Source organism: Aristolochia californica, unplaced genomic scaffold (assembly GCF_029961685.1).
Source record: "Aristolochia californica isolate CCGP_79_NKW_82.1479 unplaced genomic scaffold, dmAriCali1.0.hap1 SCAF_7, whole genome shotgun sequence".
Taxonomy (NCBI): domain Eukaryota; kingdom Viridiplantae; phylum Streptophyta; class Magnoliopsida; order Piperales; family Aristolochiaceae; genus Aristolochia; species Aristolochia californica.
In genome coordinates this window covers 3,637,838-3,653,921 of record NW_027182268.1, presented here as the reverse complement: position 1 = coordinate 3,653,921, position 16,084 = coordinate 3,637,838, and the positions used below count along the sequence as shown (strand labels likewise).

The 16,084-nt window shown below is 37.1% G+C and overlaps 1 protein-coding gene and 1 pseudogene across 1 annotated transcript; one reads left to right on the top strand and one right to left on the bottom strand.

Annotated features, from left to right (window-relative positions):
• The first annotated feature begins 3,293 nt into the window (after nt 1-3,293).
• LOC137936230 (uncharacterized) lies at nt 3,294-9,260 on the top strand (annotated as a pseudogene).
• Nucleotides 9,261-13,570: 4,310 nt separating this feature from the next.
• On the bottom strand, nt 13,571-14,585 carry LOC137937869 (uncharacterized). The gene is made up of 4 exons (XM_068783052.1): nt 14,411-14,585; nt 14,182-14,314; nt 13,852-13,896; nt 13,571-13,724 (listed from the first exon to the last, which is right to left on the bottom strand). Exons 1-4 carry the CDS (start codon nt 14,541-14,543, stop codon nt 13,667-13,669), a joined length of 369 nt encoding a protein of 122 aa, XP_068639153.1. The 5' UTR covers nt 14,544-14,585; the 3' UTR covers nt 13,571-13,666.
• Between the last annotated feature and the right edge of the window lie 1,499 nt (nt 14,586-16,084).

Here is a 16,084-nt window from a genome sequence, read left to right as displayed (position 1 = left end):
CATGAGCCCGTTGCTCCGGGAGGCTGGTTCAGCCACATGTGAATAACTGTAAAGGCAACGTCGGAAATTCAAAAAATCTGGATCTCGTACTTTTTTGTTTTTCTCTTGTTTCGATTTTCCACGACACAGAGAGAAGCAGACGCCAGACAGGTTCTCTTTTTGGCTTTTCCGCCTTCTGATCTCTTGGCCTCGTGTGGTTGGCCGTACGCAGTTGAGACAGAGAGGATAAATGTTAGTTTTACTGGATCTTTTTGTGGTTCTCTTTTACGAGCTTTGTGGATCTGAGAAATGGAGGCTATTGAAAGTCTGAGAGGGGGACACGCATCACAAGGGAGATAGAAGTCGGGGAGTAAATGGACGCAGCGAGGGATTACTTAAAAGGTAGTATGCTGCTTGCTTGTGCTTTGGTTGTGGGAGATACTGTCAGATTCTTTTGTTTTCTTCTTCCTTGATTTTCAGTTTTTTCAAATTCTCGATCCGGGAGCTCCATTTTATTGTACTTTGCTTTTTGTTTTACGTCAAGGCTGTTACTCAGTGTTTGCTGCATGCACTTCTTAGACTCGATGTCTAATAATAATATAAACATCATAGAAAATAGATATTAAATCCTCCATAATTCCATTATCATGAAAACCATACATATATCATAGAATTGAAATAAGAAGAATAAAGATAGCGTACCTTTCATCTTGAAGAATATAAACAGAACTTGAAGTGCACAAGATAATCTTTTATACTTCGTTTACAAGTGATAAGCTTGCTCCCGTTCAGCCAGATTGGGTGTGCAAATAGCTTTAACCTCACTTGTAAGACCATGGAGGTTTATATAGATTTTCAAAGGGTGCACTAATGACTTTTCATAAGGACACATCCTCTTAGAAGAGATACATCCTCTCAGGAGGGATACATCCCATTAAGAGAGACATATCTCCTTAGTCCCAAGGGATGTGTCCACTAAGTCAATGTATCCATTTAATCTACCTCTACAAAGGGATGTACTGGCCATTATTCCCTGTACTGAACATCCAATGACAACATCTAGAAGTGAGTCCCACGCCTCTAATATCATGGTAATTTATTTTATAAATTATCTATTTGAAACCATAATTCTAACAACACTCTGATTCGGTCTTGGCGATTTGAATAAGCTGTTTCAAAATTTTGAGGTATTTTCCGTCTCGCTAGCTATATAAACTACTCGTCTTCATCATTCTTTTTTATTTGTTTGAAATTTCGCTGCTTCTATTCGGCGAGGGTGGAGTGGAAGTAAAGTTTTTCAGTTTGGGAATGCAGGATCTGATCCAAAGTTGTATCGAACACATGAAGTCTTTCAGTATGTAGTAATAACTCGCTTTGTTTCTTTTACTTTCCTATCTTTCGAATGGTCTGTAACAGAAGTGGCCGCCGGAGATTCTCTCTGCCCGCTTGAAGAGGCTTTACCTCTGCTACTTTTCGTGTCTTCCACTCCGAATTCTCTGTCAGTAGTAGAGCTCTTTTTTCTGTATCTTGTATTACCTTTCTGCTCGAAATCCAAAGTTTAAAGCTCTTTAGAATCTATAATTGTCGTTTACCAATTTTGATATTTAGTTTTTGATATTCTTCACATTATCAAACTCTGAAGTTCAAAACTCTTTAAGCCGTTCGGCTGCGACCATTAATGACTTAAGAGTCGAGCTTCTTTCTCAGTCTCCCGTTCTATCTTTGCTGTGTGTTCCCAATATTCGATCAGAATTTTAATGCCCTTTACTTGTTTTGCAGCGCAAACACTTAGTTATTTCCTTCTCTTTACCTCGTTTTTCCAATTGAAATTTATTTGTGTACGATAAACGAAATTCGAAATCTTTCATAGAGTTATGCTTTTATTTTTTCGGTAGCATCATGATTCATGGTGAGATACCCTGCTGTTTGTGCCCTCAATCATTCAATCCAAGGTTATGATGTCACTTTGCCAGAGTCTCCGGTGCATTTGTTTTCTACATGCATCTGTCTTCTAATGAGTAGGCAACCGAAAAGACTTTAGGCAATCTAAAAAAGGCAGAAACTTTAGTAGTTTTTTGTATACTTTTTGATTTGTTGTAAAATGGTCCTGGGCTTAGCGGAATCTAGGCTGATACTATCGAGCAAATGAAAGCCAAAACTTATACATGATGGCAATTTTTTAGACTTGCCTTATTTACTTTTCGCCTTTTCGGCTTACTCTGATGAAGGGGTTGAGTTTTTCTTAATATGGCCTTTGATCTCTAAGCTCATTATTACGGCAAAGCACATTGACTTGTTGTGCTTTTTGCTTTTAGAATATGACTAATTGTGGACACTATCTGTGAAAAGTCGAAATACGCTCTTCGGTTCTGCAAGACCACTTTTTTTGAACTTTTGTTTGTCCGTTTCCCAAATTTGTCTTAGTGCGATGTGTAACATATTGTTGCAGTTTTCCTTCCGAATTCATTCAGATGTACTTTGTTCATTTGAGAAGCAAAGCAAGATGGATTAAATTTAACAGCCGAAAGCCAATTCTGGTGTTTTTGCAGGCAGTGAATTACGGATTACCATTTACCTTTTCTTTTGAGTTGAGATTTGCCGCATTTTATTTTTGACTAAGATGGGATAGTTACGAGTTGTCGGCAAGTGAAAAACCTTTTGTCTCATCTTTCAGCATTATTTTGATATTGATTTCGATTTTGAAGCGAAAAGGACCTTTTGTTGTACATGACTTTGTCGTTCTTGGTTCACTGACTTAACAGTATCAGAGTACATCATTTGATTGTCGTTCTCGAGAGAATACCACGTAACACCTCGAGGCATGACGCTCCGCTCTTGCTTTACTGTATACGGGCCCTGGGATTAAGTGAGATTCTTCATTCCTAGGTGACCAGAAAGAAGGAAAAACCGTAAGATTCACATACTTTTGTTGACACCTACTGCCTAAAAAGTTTGTTTACACTACCTAACGGCACTCGGAGCAGTTATAGGCTCAGTGGCTGTTTTCTGATCATTATTTGCTTCAGTTGTTTGAAATTTGGTTTGTTGTTGAAAAGCTAGTAAAAGTGTAGCTCAGGATTTTAATTGTGGCAGGCGGTAACTCCTACAAGAATTTTTTTTCTTTTTTTTTTCTTTTGAAACATCAGATTCCTTCAGTTAATGTTTTTGAATTCCTGGAAGTGAGGCTTATGTTTGTGAATTCTTTTACTGTTTCTCCAGAAGTCAGTGGACAGTTCCTTTGGAAGTTGATTCGTGTATCTTGCTGGTGTTCTTTCTGATTAAATGATTGTAGCCCGCCCTCTGGTCAAATCACCATGAAACTGTAAGTGGGTCGTTCTTGCTGATGGATTGCCCTACCAATTTTTTGTGTTTATGCTATTTTTGGAAGCGAATGCATATTGGCTTTTTTTTGTGCGGCATCTTGAAAGAGTATTGCTTGTTCATTGATTCTTTCTTGTTTCTTCTTTATCCTACAGAGGTGTTTCTCTCCACAAAGACTTCTATATTGCAAATAGACTCTGTAATGCCAAAACACAATCAAATTTTGAAGATGATATTGAATGTGATTGCTCTGTAAACTCTGAGGTTGGTATTACTTGGTTGTTTATCGTTATTTCTGAATCTCACTATCAAACCATCTAATCAAACGGTTTGTTAAGTCAATTAATTTAAAATCTCTCTGATGGGTTCGTCGCTTTGTATTTGATTGGAACTCTTACCTATGCAAAGCACAGAAAGTTGAAACATAGTTCCTTGTTTCTCTCGGGTATATGAGATTAATGGTTTCTTACTGAATTCTCCCAAAATTTGCACTTTCTGCTATATAGGTGATAAATTCCAGTGGAGAAGTTACAAGCCTTAGACTATGTGATGGAAACTGTGGCACTGGTCCTTACAGATTGCAGCTTGATCAGGATGTAAGTATTATCTATATTGACCACAGCTACATCCTTGCTGCTTTTAGATTTTCTGAAGTTACCTTTAGCATGGAATCATTAAATGGAAATGATCTTTTCCAGCATCAAGGAAATATATGTTTCTTATTTTGATGGTGAGTCTTGATTGTTCCTAGTTTTAAAATAATATACATGTTTCAGGTTATCTGAATCTTCTTTCTCAAAAGTGGTGCAACAATATGAACATAATAACATGTGAATATTTTTAATTGTCTCAATTATGTTGCTTCTTTTTAACTCAAATGGTCGTCAATTAAATTGTACTTTTTTTGGGTTTAGGTTCACAGATTACAGCAAAAATTACGTGAAGAGATGGAGCTGCATGTTGTACTTGAAAATGCCGTCGAGAATGCTGCTGGATCATTGTCAGGTGTATCATGTCTTCCAGAGAATGTAAGACAGTCTTCTCAAGTATTTAATTCTGTTTCAAATCTGGATCCCTGAAATATCCTGATAATTAGTTGTCTACCTCATGCATTACGTAATTCAAAACAGTATTTGATGTCTTTACTAAAGATAGTCTAGGCTTGAAGGTCTGATAGAGTTTATAAAGAAAAATCTACATTATTTAAAAATACTTGATAAACAAAAAATTTGGTTTTTCAAACCTCATCTAAAAAAAGTCATTAAGAAGATTTTTTCACCTTCATAAAAATTTCAAAATCGTACTGATTTTGACTAGGTGGTTCAACCCTGTTTTGTGGTTGGGTTCGGCTTTTAAAGATCATTGGCAAAAAATGTTTTTGGTCATCACAACTGTTTCTTTGGCTGCTCTATTGTTGTAATGTGCAGGGAACCTGTGAGAGAAATTTATTCACTTTCTAGTTTGGGGCCTTTTATAGTTGTCTATTTCACTAAGTTGCATCAGCTTGAATAGTGGTAGGTTTGTCATCTGCATGCGGGGTTATCTTAGAGTCTAATTGGTGTGGGTCATCTGATGCTGTAGCGAGAGACTGTTTTATTGACTTGTGTCAGTAATCACATCTGCTCCATTGTCATTACAGGCCCAACAAGTCAACTGGAGTTATGTTCATTTCAACTAGTAACTAGTGCAAATAATGTCATGCAAGTTATGAAATTTGTTCAATTGTTTTTATCTTCGAAATGTTCTCAAATTCCCATTGACATTTGGACATCTAAGTGCTAAGTACAGTTTCAATAGCATAATTACTTATTTATCGAAAGAAAAATTGAGATTCGAAATCTTCTGGTTTTGACTTTTGACTTTCACTGGAGGATATGAATATTTTTCAATCCTGACCTGTTACCTTTTATGTTATTACAATTATTTTTATGTCCTATCTTTCTGTCCTCAATGACTTGCTATCTAGATTGTTTCATGAAGCGTCTTGATTTTGTTGATTGTTTGCAGGCCATGACTTCATTTATTTATTTTTTGGGCAGAACACTTTAGATGGCATTTCGGTTTCTCTTGACAAAAAAGCATTATGTCAGTTAGTTCAATCAGATGAACTGGGCGAAGTTAATAATACTATTGCAATAAACGGGCTCCCAAATCAACCTGATAAACTATCAGAAGAGATGGTTCGTTGTATGAAAAACATATTTATCTCTCTGTCAGACTCTTCAACTGCTTCATCCAAATCTTATGCTTCTGAGCACCACCTGTCCCCTGTTTCTTCCCATGGCATTCTTTCCATTTCTTCGATGTGGTCGTTGTCTGAACCTTCAACTGCAGACTCATGGGTACAGAGTCCTTATGTTGATTTAAAGTGTAAAAATGAGGTATTGGTGTCGGAAATTGTCTTTGATCCCTATAGAGTACATGGAAAACTAAGTTGGGAAGACATAGGAAGTTATAGCTCAGCAGTTGAAGTTTCTTAAATGTCAGTGGGAAAGAAGCAGCTTGAATTTGCTGCAGGGTCATCTCAGAGATTCAGGTAGTGACTTGTTACATCTATGTCTAAATTGAACTTACATGTCTTGTATGGCTATGGAGGTTCCTAACTTTACATTTTGTACATATTTATGCTTCATGTGGCATTATTTGAACTGATTTATTAGCTGATGAAAGAATGTACATAACTGAATATTGCATTTCAATTAATTACAGTTTTGTATATAATGTACAAATAAAAAATAGACCTGCTACCTCATTTTGTATATGTTTATACATTAATGCATTTGTATTTCCTTCTTTTTTTTTCTTTCTTTCTTTTTATGTGTGTGTGGGTGTGTGTGCATATTCTGTAAAAGCGATATTGATATTTAAATCACTTGTTATTATGCAATAATTTTGGTTTGTTTCTTTTTATGGAAATCCTATTGTAGTCGTGGTCATATGCAAAGGGCCAAGTTGAATAATGCTTTCTGGAGAAGTGGTGGAAAGTTTATTTTTCTAGAATTAGAAAATTCTTGATTTGAGCCTCATGTTCATGGTTACAGAATGCTATTTTCTGATGATTTCTAGTAATTGAACTTCTATGACTAGAAATTTCTATATGAAACCTTTTTAATTTCATAGTCAATCTTTGGTCCTATGGTTCTTATTATAGCATGTAACTAAGAAAAAGCAACGGAAAAAAAATTGTCCTTTTGTGCAATTGTCAAACATCAGTTTTCCTCTTTCTTCAATCAGAGACCTGTTTGGTAAGTTATCATTCATCTAGTCAGAGACTTATTCCAATGTTTCGATAGTTTGAATCCCACATAGATTTTACTTGTCCTTCATTAGGTTGCTCTTCTTCAATATTGAATAATAAAAGAGTGATTTCCATAGTCTTTACCCCTTAAAGAGTCCTCTTATTAATATAATTTTTTTCTAAATTTTTTTAAAATAGGGTCATTTTCAAGTTGAGAGTTCAAAAATTGCTTAGTTTTTTTCAGATTTCCTTTAAAAGAAACATTGCTTCTAATATTGACGTTTGATACACCATTTATTTGGAGTGGCAGATTGTTGGTGGAGCAATTGGCTAAAGTGAACCCAATCAACTTGAGAAGTGATGAAAAGCTGGCTTTTTGGATCAACTTATATAATGCACTAATCATGCATGTATGTTTTTGAGTTATGTTTTTGAAGGTTAAATTATACATCATAAAAAGAAAGGAGGCTTTTTTGTTTTTATTTTTTTTCAGTCAAGGAAGAATTTGATTAGAAGAGAAGTAGAGTATTCATATATGAGTGCTGTGATCTGATATCTAGATTTTATGCCAGGGTTACTTGGCATATGGTGTCCCTAGGGGTGATCTATAACTTTTCTCTTTGATGCGAAAGGTATTCCAGCTCATTGGTTTGCTTTCAGTCTGTGTTATGAAAAATTGTTGTCACTGGAGCAACATTTTGACCTTATTTTGATTTTGAGTTATGTGCAACATGTGTCTCTTCAGGCTGCATACACAGTTGGGGGCCACTCCTTCAATGCTGCTACAATAGAGTATGTGATTTTAAAGATGAAGCCCCCACTTCATAGACCTCAAACTGTAAGTGACTTGCATGTTGAACATTTTTTTCCTTAGATTAGTAATTGTGCATTTAGAAATTTTACAAATCGATAATGCAAAAAAAAAAAAAAATGGTTTACCTTGTGATACATGATAGTTGTTTCATTTTTCTAACAATCCTCCAATATAATATCATTCGTCTAACAATTCCCACATATACAATGTAAGAAATCTGATAGTGCTCACTCTCCTTGGATTGCTCATGTGTATGTTTGATTCTGATGGCAATTATGTATGAATATTTGTATCGATCTATTTTCACTCTTGTTAATAATTATAGTTCCTTAAAAACTTGGTTTTTATGTAATGTTCAATAAGAAAATTCTTATGATGATTGAGTTTTTATAGGTGGGGGATGGATGGTCTTCTAACGTAGGTCTGCATTTTTTTTTTTATAACGCATCTATGAGAATGTTCAATGATTGAAAGAAGTCCTATTTTTTCAGTGATTAAACCTGTGTTTTTAGTTACTGTTTTTTTTTAATGTTGCATATTGATGCATATCACACCCCTTTCTCCGTTTGAGACTTGAATACTAGACTCCATGATAGAAGCCTCCCCTCCCCCTCCCTCTCTCCAACCCACCTACCTACCGAACTGGCCCTTGAACCGAAGTATGATGTAAGAAAGTTTTATGATTTTATGTTATAATTTATAAACAAGTTGTGACTATGGATCTGCTTTAGAAAGTTTAGTATCAATATAACATCGAAATCAATGCCTGAACTGAAGGACCAACTCATAGCTTATATGGAAGGGATGTACAAAAGGTTGATGTTATGCTCCTCTGCCTTTTTTTTTTTTTTTTTTTTTAAATGAAGCTTTCAAACTACTTAAGAAGCTTACCCTAGCACATGTGAGAGAAACTAAGCAAATAATCTGTTATAAAATACACAAAAAAGAAAGAGAAATAGATGACTAAAATATTTCCATGTTTTGATCGTCATAGTTCAAATTCCTGTCTGGAATTGAACGGAATTGAACGTCAGAAGTCAGGCTTCCTAGTTTAGTTAATGGATAAACTTTCTAATTTTGCCAATTCAAAATATGACACAATTTGATGGCTTAAAGGAGTACTTGAATTTGATTGGTTAGGGTAAAATATTTCATTGTCGTTATATTAAATTCTGAGTTGAGCTTATCACTCAAGTTTATTTTCATATAGGCTCTTCTTCTGGCTCTTCTTCTGGCTCTGCACAAGCTAAAGATGACAGAAGAGCAAAGAAAGTTTGCAATTCATACCTTTGATCCACTAGTTACATTTGCACTAAGCTCTGGGATGTACTCTTCACCTGCGGTAATTGCTGGGCTATGTCTATTCATTGTCTGCTAATTATCACTTTTTTTTACCTTTAAGTGGCTTGTTGAGACACGATTTGATGCCCAGGTGTTTAAAGAATAATGTCACAGCATTTATTTGGCCGTTTCTTGGACATTACACGAGTTGGTTTTGCAGGTAAGGATCTACACTGCTGCAAATGTTAGGGAGGAGCTTCAAGAAGCGCATCGTGATTTTATTCGTGCATCAGTTGGTTTAAGCTTCAAAGGGAAGCTTCTTGTGCCAAAGCTGCTACACTGCTTTGCTAGGGGCTTCGTAAAGGATGCAAATTTGGCTGTGTGGATATCCCGATTTCTTCCACCTAAACAGGCTGCCTTCGTGGAACAATGCTTATCTCAAAGGAGGCAAATTTTTCTTGCTTCTCGCAACTGTGGCATCCTCCCTTTCGACTCCCATTTCCGGTACCTATTCCTCCCGGAAACCTCCACCTGATAATTCCGTTTGACACCACTTTGCTCCAAAGTTGGTGCGTTTTGCTCCATTTTCTTATTCGTATAATCATCACAGAAGAGGGGTAACCCTGGTTGTTGTGAAGGAATTGGTAATCTGGGTGACCCATTTAGTTGCTTTCAAATGGGTGCCGGATCCCTCTTTCGACTTTCAGTCTACAGGCCTCAACTGTTCATGACACAATCCACATGCAGCAATATGACTAAAGAAAAGCTCGCGAAAGGCCCAGGGGGGTTTCATCTGGTATGACAAGTGACGATGTACAGCCTTGCAAGAAAATCCGTACCACGTGCCACAAGCCCCGGAGTGATAGCTGGAAGTACACCCAAATGATGTGGATGTTAGTGCAGCTCGAAAGCCCACTGTCTCTCTCCGATTTTTTAACTATTCCTTACCAGTACGGATGATGCTATCCGTCGTTGCAGCCTCCACCCGTAATAATAGCGTCGCACTTGGAAGCTAGCGACGTGCAGGTGAAGCAGCTCATATCTCTATTCCAGTCTTTTTCCCTTCCATTTGAAATTGGCGTTGCACTTCCTCTCTGCGACTAACACGGGATGCCGCCATTGTCAAAATCGAGTAATCTTCAGTCGAGCGAGTCTGCATCAGTCGTGTCTCTCGGTAGTTTCTATGCGGCAGCTCAAAAATCAGTGTCCATTGTTCGTTGTGTGCAAGCGTGGAGACTGAAGACCAGTCAGATTCAATGTTCTTATGTTGGTAAGTCTGATGTTGGTGGAGTACTTCTGGGACGCCATTTTTACCTTTAATAGAAACTGTTGACCATGGTCAATTCTTTTTGTTTATCTGAAGAAGAGAAAAATTGGCCGACAAGAAGCTCGCTTTTCCGTTCCTATTGCAGTGAGATCCTGAAAGAACAGACGTTTTGGATTAAGAGAGATTGCACACTTTTGCTGGTCAGGCTTCCGACTGTTTTTAGCAGCAACTGATTGGTCTTCCAGGTTTAATAGAAGAGAGGATCGGGACAACTGGAGTGGATTAATCTGGGTGAAAAGTAAATAGGTGGGGATGATATCCCTTACTCAGATCTGTCATGGAAAATTTCCAGGAAAAAGGCACTGCGCTCGGAAGAGATTTGAACATGCTGTATTGCCATTTATGATAATTAAGTAATTTTCAGGGTGAGTCCTCGTCAAATCCAGAGCTCTCTGTTGCCTGCATTCCAGTATCCAGCAAGATGGGACGATAAGATGCCTCTGTCCGCAGGCAAGCCAATCAGGATAAATATTTTGTTACTAATGGACATGGGAATTTTTCATGTAGGCGGAGAAATCTCTTCTGGTGATCTCCAACCGGGTCTTGTAGAACTCGCGACCCAAAAAAATTTTTACTACTCCAAGTTACCTCCGGGGCTCCATTTGAATAACTTCCGGGTTCCCGCTAGCAGCCAGGAAATTTGGAGAACATGCTCTCTGATTTTTCATTCATTGGAATGAGAAAATGTTACAAGTTTCCTATCTATGCTGACAATACTCAAAAATACTCAAAAAAATTATATTGAAATTTACAAAAGAAAGAAGATTTCATGGAAAAAGAAAGAAATAGAAACAAAAAATCAAAGAGGGTAGCTATTTCCTCTCGCTTCCCTCAAAAGAGAAAGAAAACAAAAACGCCCGACGGAGTTATGTAGATATCACCATGGCCAAAAACCGATCACCGACGTATTCCGGCAGACGTCGAAAGACAACCACAGAAAAAGATCTCCGCAAGATCCAGACGCAGAGCGCTCTAATCCGTCGTGAAGACAGAAAACAGGGGGGGGAAAAGCCACAATTTTTGCTTCTTTACACGGTTTGCTTCAATCTCAGGCGAGAACAATGGAGAGATAATCGATTTCCCCCTAGTCATCCCCTTGCCCTTGAATGTACCAGCAGAGGAGCATGGTAGCGCACCGGCGAAGGATATAAAGCCGCGCTCGCTGCTCCTTCACCAGCCGCGAGCAACGCCTCGTAATCCCACCGCCACCACAACCGCCTTTAAGCTTCTTCGACGTAGAGCTTCGACTCAGAAAGGCAGACCCACCCATAGAAGAAGCCATGAAAAGAGGAGATTGTCACCGCCACACCACAACCAGTGAAATTCACGGGCTCGCGGCAGAGAGAGAATGAGCGAGCGATCTGTCTCTTATTCAATCTTCTGTTCAGGATTTGCAGCAGCTGGGAAGGCGTCTTATAGTAGTTCCAGAATGGTAAATTCGTAAAAAGAGTCACGTAACCTAAAATAACCAAATTACCCCTATGAACGTTCCCTGAACCATCACATCAGTTATCAGTTAGCGTGTGTGACTGATGGATCAGTTCCCAAACGTGTCAAGCATCTCGATCGGCTACCAGTTTGTGGTGGGGGACGATGGTGCCAGACTCGCCGGAGAAAGAGGGAAGTGGGGAAAAGTTGCTCCGTTCGCGTCCGACTTCGGCTACTTCGGTAATGCTACAACGTTGACGGGAAGAGTCTGGCTTCGTCAACCCACTCAGATGCGATGGCGTAGAGATTACTCTAGAGGAAGAAAAGGTTATGGGTTTTGCTAACTTTGAGAGGGGGGAATTACTGCAGGGGGAGAGGAGGTCAGCGGAGATGGTTACTAAAAGAAAAACGAGACGAGCTCTGCTGCGACGAAATGCGGAACGCTGTTTGCAGGTTCGAGGAAGTGTTTTTTCGTAAGCAGGTGTGGCTTCTGAAATGAGGCGAGGTGTTCTTCTGACGGCATGGGAGTTTTGAGTCGGTGGAGAAATGTGATAGAGAAGGCAGAAGCAAGAGCCAAGCTTCTCTTTGGCTTCTTTAAACGTTGAGAGCAAGTGCTTTTGGTGACAATGCATGCATGAGGTATTAATTTATGAGAAATTTTAGAGGTACGTAGACAGTTTAAATCCTATTTAGGCTTTGGCTAATAGAACTTCTAACAAAGAAAGTTATGATACAAAAGAATAAACTTAAAACTCATCTTTCTTTTGGAGAGATAACTCTTCTTTTAGTCAGATCCAAACTACCAAATCTTTAAGCACGTGAACAGAAATATATAGGAGTTTGATGGAACTTTATACAAAGAATGTGAAGAAAAATTGAAAGGTTTGGGTAAATTTGTTTGATCAATCATGTTTTATAGAACTAACTACGTAGAATTTTATATGATCAATCATCCCTTATTGTATGACTAATCGTGTTTTATAGCATCTTGTTGGTAGCAATTTATATGATCGATCATGTAGGTTGATTGATAGCATCTTTCTAGCAGATTGGAAGGTTTGGGTAAATTCGATTGATCAATCATGCTTTATAGAACTAGCTATGCAGAGTTTTATATGATTGACCTTACAATAAAGGATGATTGATCATATTTTATAGAAGTTTCCTAGCAACATTTTGTATGATCGATCATGCTACTACATTTGGGATGATTGATCAAACTCATGATCGATCATACCATATGTCAATGTACTATTTTGACATTTAAGTATAATATAGGTTATTCTAAGTGATTTACCAGTGTAAAATATTTTATTGAAATCTTGTTTATTTAAGTACATTTGGCCCCAAAATTTTAGACTCTCAATTGAAAAGGCTGCAATGACTATTCCTAAGCACATTTAAGTTTTCAAAACAATTTGGAGTTCATATTTGAAGACTTGAGAAGTCATCCTCTGAGGAGCTAAGTAATTTAAGCATTTATTTGGAAAATTTTAATCGTTAGGTATATTATGTTATGTACCCAGCTAATACTATCCAAAAGACCGGCCTGGTAAGTAACAGAAAACTAAGTACTTAACTCAGGATCCCATAATCCTTTTTGGCCCACAACATATTCCTTGCTAGAAACCTTGCACCATTACTTTGAAATCATATCATTAGTCCACCAATAGAAATTGGAAGGGCATTTATGCAGTATTAATAATTTGGGGTTGATTTTCAAAAATCTAAGTGCTCTTATCCTCTTATTTTGATATCAATTGAGTACAAATCCTCAAAACTAGTAAATTTGTACTAATTTGAACAAATTTGATAATTCCTCTAATTTGGGGTCGAGTAAATTTGAACTAGTGATCTTCTACTTTGAAATCGTCAAAACTACTGAGATAATTATTTATGAACTTGAATTGTGAAATCAATATTTGAATTTATGTCATTTTTTATGTTTGTCTCCCATTTCAAAAACAAATCCAAGATTTATTACATTTTAATTTTGAAATCAAGTAATTAAAAGAGACTTATGAGCTTGAATTGTGATCTTAAGAGTAGATTTAGTGTGGATTCTGAAAGATCAGTTAGATGCCTTAGAGGCACTTTAAGAACTCGTAGTCATTAGAAAACCAACAAGGAAAGTGACAAAGATCAATTAGCTTCTTCTATCTGTCAAATTTGTTTTCTCCCCAGTAATTGAATTTACAATTTCTGTTGAAACATATCCCTTTGAACAGAAGCATCGTGATTCTGACCAATTCTAATGGTATTTGGTGAAGAAAGAATCTCAGTTCCCCTCTTCGCCGTCTTTGATCAGGTTGCAGATATCGGAGCACTCCACCAGGCTGAAGCAAAAAACGAAAGAAAGAAAAACTAAGAATAGGGCATTTGATCATTAGAGGAAGAAAGGATTATCAGAGTTTGAACCATATCGCTTATCATGCAGAAATCCCCCATTGAAAGAATAATTACCAGTAATTACGACTTGTGAAACCGTCCTTGAAAACTACGAGCGGCCTGCAAATCGGAGAATCAATGATGCACATGGATCAATCTCCTTGTATATAGAATTGTTACCGGAAGACAGTCAAGAAAGATCACATCAAGTCCAGTTTTAAGGAAATTCGCAGAAAAACAAAACGAATCAGAATATGAAACGTATAGGTTTGTTAAACCAGAATCTCTTTACATTTTCGAAATTCGAGGAAACAGTGATCGCCAAATCCGAGCTGCATATCTAGTGAATCGATCAGAATTTTCCTAAAAGGAATTGCAGACGAAAATAAGCCGAAATCGCGGTACCTTCTGGCGTTAAGAGGGCCTTCTCCGGGAGACCCAGCACCACCGCGTATACATGTGGTGACACATTTAATAGTACAGGACTCTGCTTTACGCGATTTTGGCCTTTGGATTCTTGCAGGTTTGCCATCGTCTCCTGCAGATTCAATCGGAAAAAAAAAAAAAAAAAAACGAAAACAGTTGCTCAGGTCCATGGAAGGGGAGAGGTGAAAGCTGAAAGGCATCCTTTTACCTGAGAGAGTCTGTGGAATGTTGGAGAGAGTTTCAGGATCCGGCGGCGATTGGGAGGCAGCGGAGAGTATTACTGCAGCTGCAAGGACGCCTACGGCAGCATTGCAGCCGGAAAGAATGCCTGGAACCACCATCGGTGATGGTGCTTTTCCTCGTATGATTTCTTTCCATTATCCTTTTTCTAGTCATCACGATTTTATCTGGCTCATAAGCAAGAGCGCATTCAACAACGTACGTGTTTAAATATATTTCAGAATTGCCACTCTACTCCCTCTACAAGGCATTAAAAAGGGCGGGCGGGGTAATTTGGGAATTTAAAAAAGGGACCTCCCTTCTCAAGTCTCAATTGGGAATACCTATTAGAAGCATTTTCATGTTTAAATAGAACAAAGTTCAAGATAGGGTTATAAATTTATAAAATAATCACAATAACTTGTTACTCTACTTGAAATCACATTTTTTATTAAATACCCAATTAGGGTTTTGGTTTATTTAAATGAAAAACAATAATTTATTACACAAATGTATGTATTGAATTGATATCGACAAGGGCATCATAACTGACATAGGTATAACAACAAGAAAAATAGTCACTGAAAAAGCTCTCTTTTAACTGGTATCTTATATAGATCTTATTTTCTTCTTTTGTTACAACGCTTCACCTTTTGAGTCGATAGCTTGTCAATATTTTGTAACAAGTGTTCAAGAACCAAGGGGAGCCACCACGGGTCTTCCGCTAGTGGTTTAAAATTAAATCGTAATACTAGTTAAGCAGTATTTTTTATATTAGTGTAACAAGTGTTAATTTTTCAGTTGGAATATTTGAAGCACTTTCTTTTTCCTTTCAATGGAAATACAATTCCAAAAGGGGAGGAAAATGTCCAAAATAACTTATTTGATCTTATTAGGAATAAATGTCCAAATATTCTTTTAAGTTAAAAATTTTGAATAAGAGAAGTAACATTCTTAACTAGGTTGAACCAAAGAATCTATTGTTATGAAATTGCTTGTTATCAAATGATTTTTGGCTCAAAATAGTTGTAAAGATTATCGAATCTCTATATGGGTGTCCTGAATCTATATAGGATTTTTTTTCTCACAGAGTAAGGGGTTGATTCATCCCCTCTAATCGACTTGAATGGGTCGGGTTATCCATTTTTAATCTAACCCTTGCACATAGGGGTGACATCAAGCCAAATCAACTCTCTCACCGTTCGAGCTCAACTCGAAAAAAACTCTATTCAATTCAATTTTTACTTAAGCTCAGCTCGAACTCTAACTTGAAATAAGGTGTTTTTATGTATAATAAACCAAACTTTAAATTTTCCAAGCTCGACTTGTTAACTCATGAGCCGACTCGTTAGCACAATTTTTTTATGAAAATACCCTTTACTTGAATTGCTCTCGTTAATTCCCTCTCTAGTTGGTTAATAATTATTTACCTCAACCTCAAAGACAATCGATCAGAACCCTTTTGGTCCTTCAATTTCTAATATTGTTATTTGTTAGTGAAATAAATATTATTAATAGAGATATTTGCTAATTTTTTAGGTCTATTAAGCTTGTTATTATACATTACTATACTCCGTTATAAAGTCTTGGATTATACCGTAATAACTTGCCATTCAATAGTACTAAGTTCATCATAATATTCTATTTATTTATTTTTATAATT

Bases quoted from the DNA above. Each gene is read 5' to 3' on its own strand.
- LOC137937869 (XM_068783052.1), bottom strand. From the start codon at position 14,543: ATGGTGGTTCCAGGCATTCTTTCCGGCTGCAATGCTGCCGTAGGCGTC. The intron at 13,897-14,181 runs GTACCGCGATTT...TCCGATTTGCAG, and splicing joins GGCCCTCTTAACGCCAGAAG to GCCGCTCGTAGTTTTCAAGG. The intron at 13,725-13,851 runs GTAATTATTCTT...TTTTTGCTTCAG, and splicing joins TTCACAAGTCGTAATTACTG to CCTGGTGGAGTGCTCCGATA.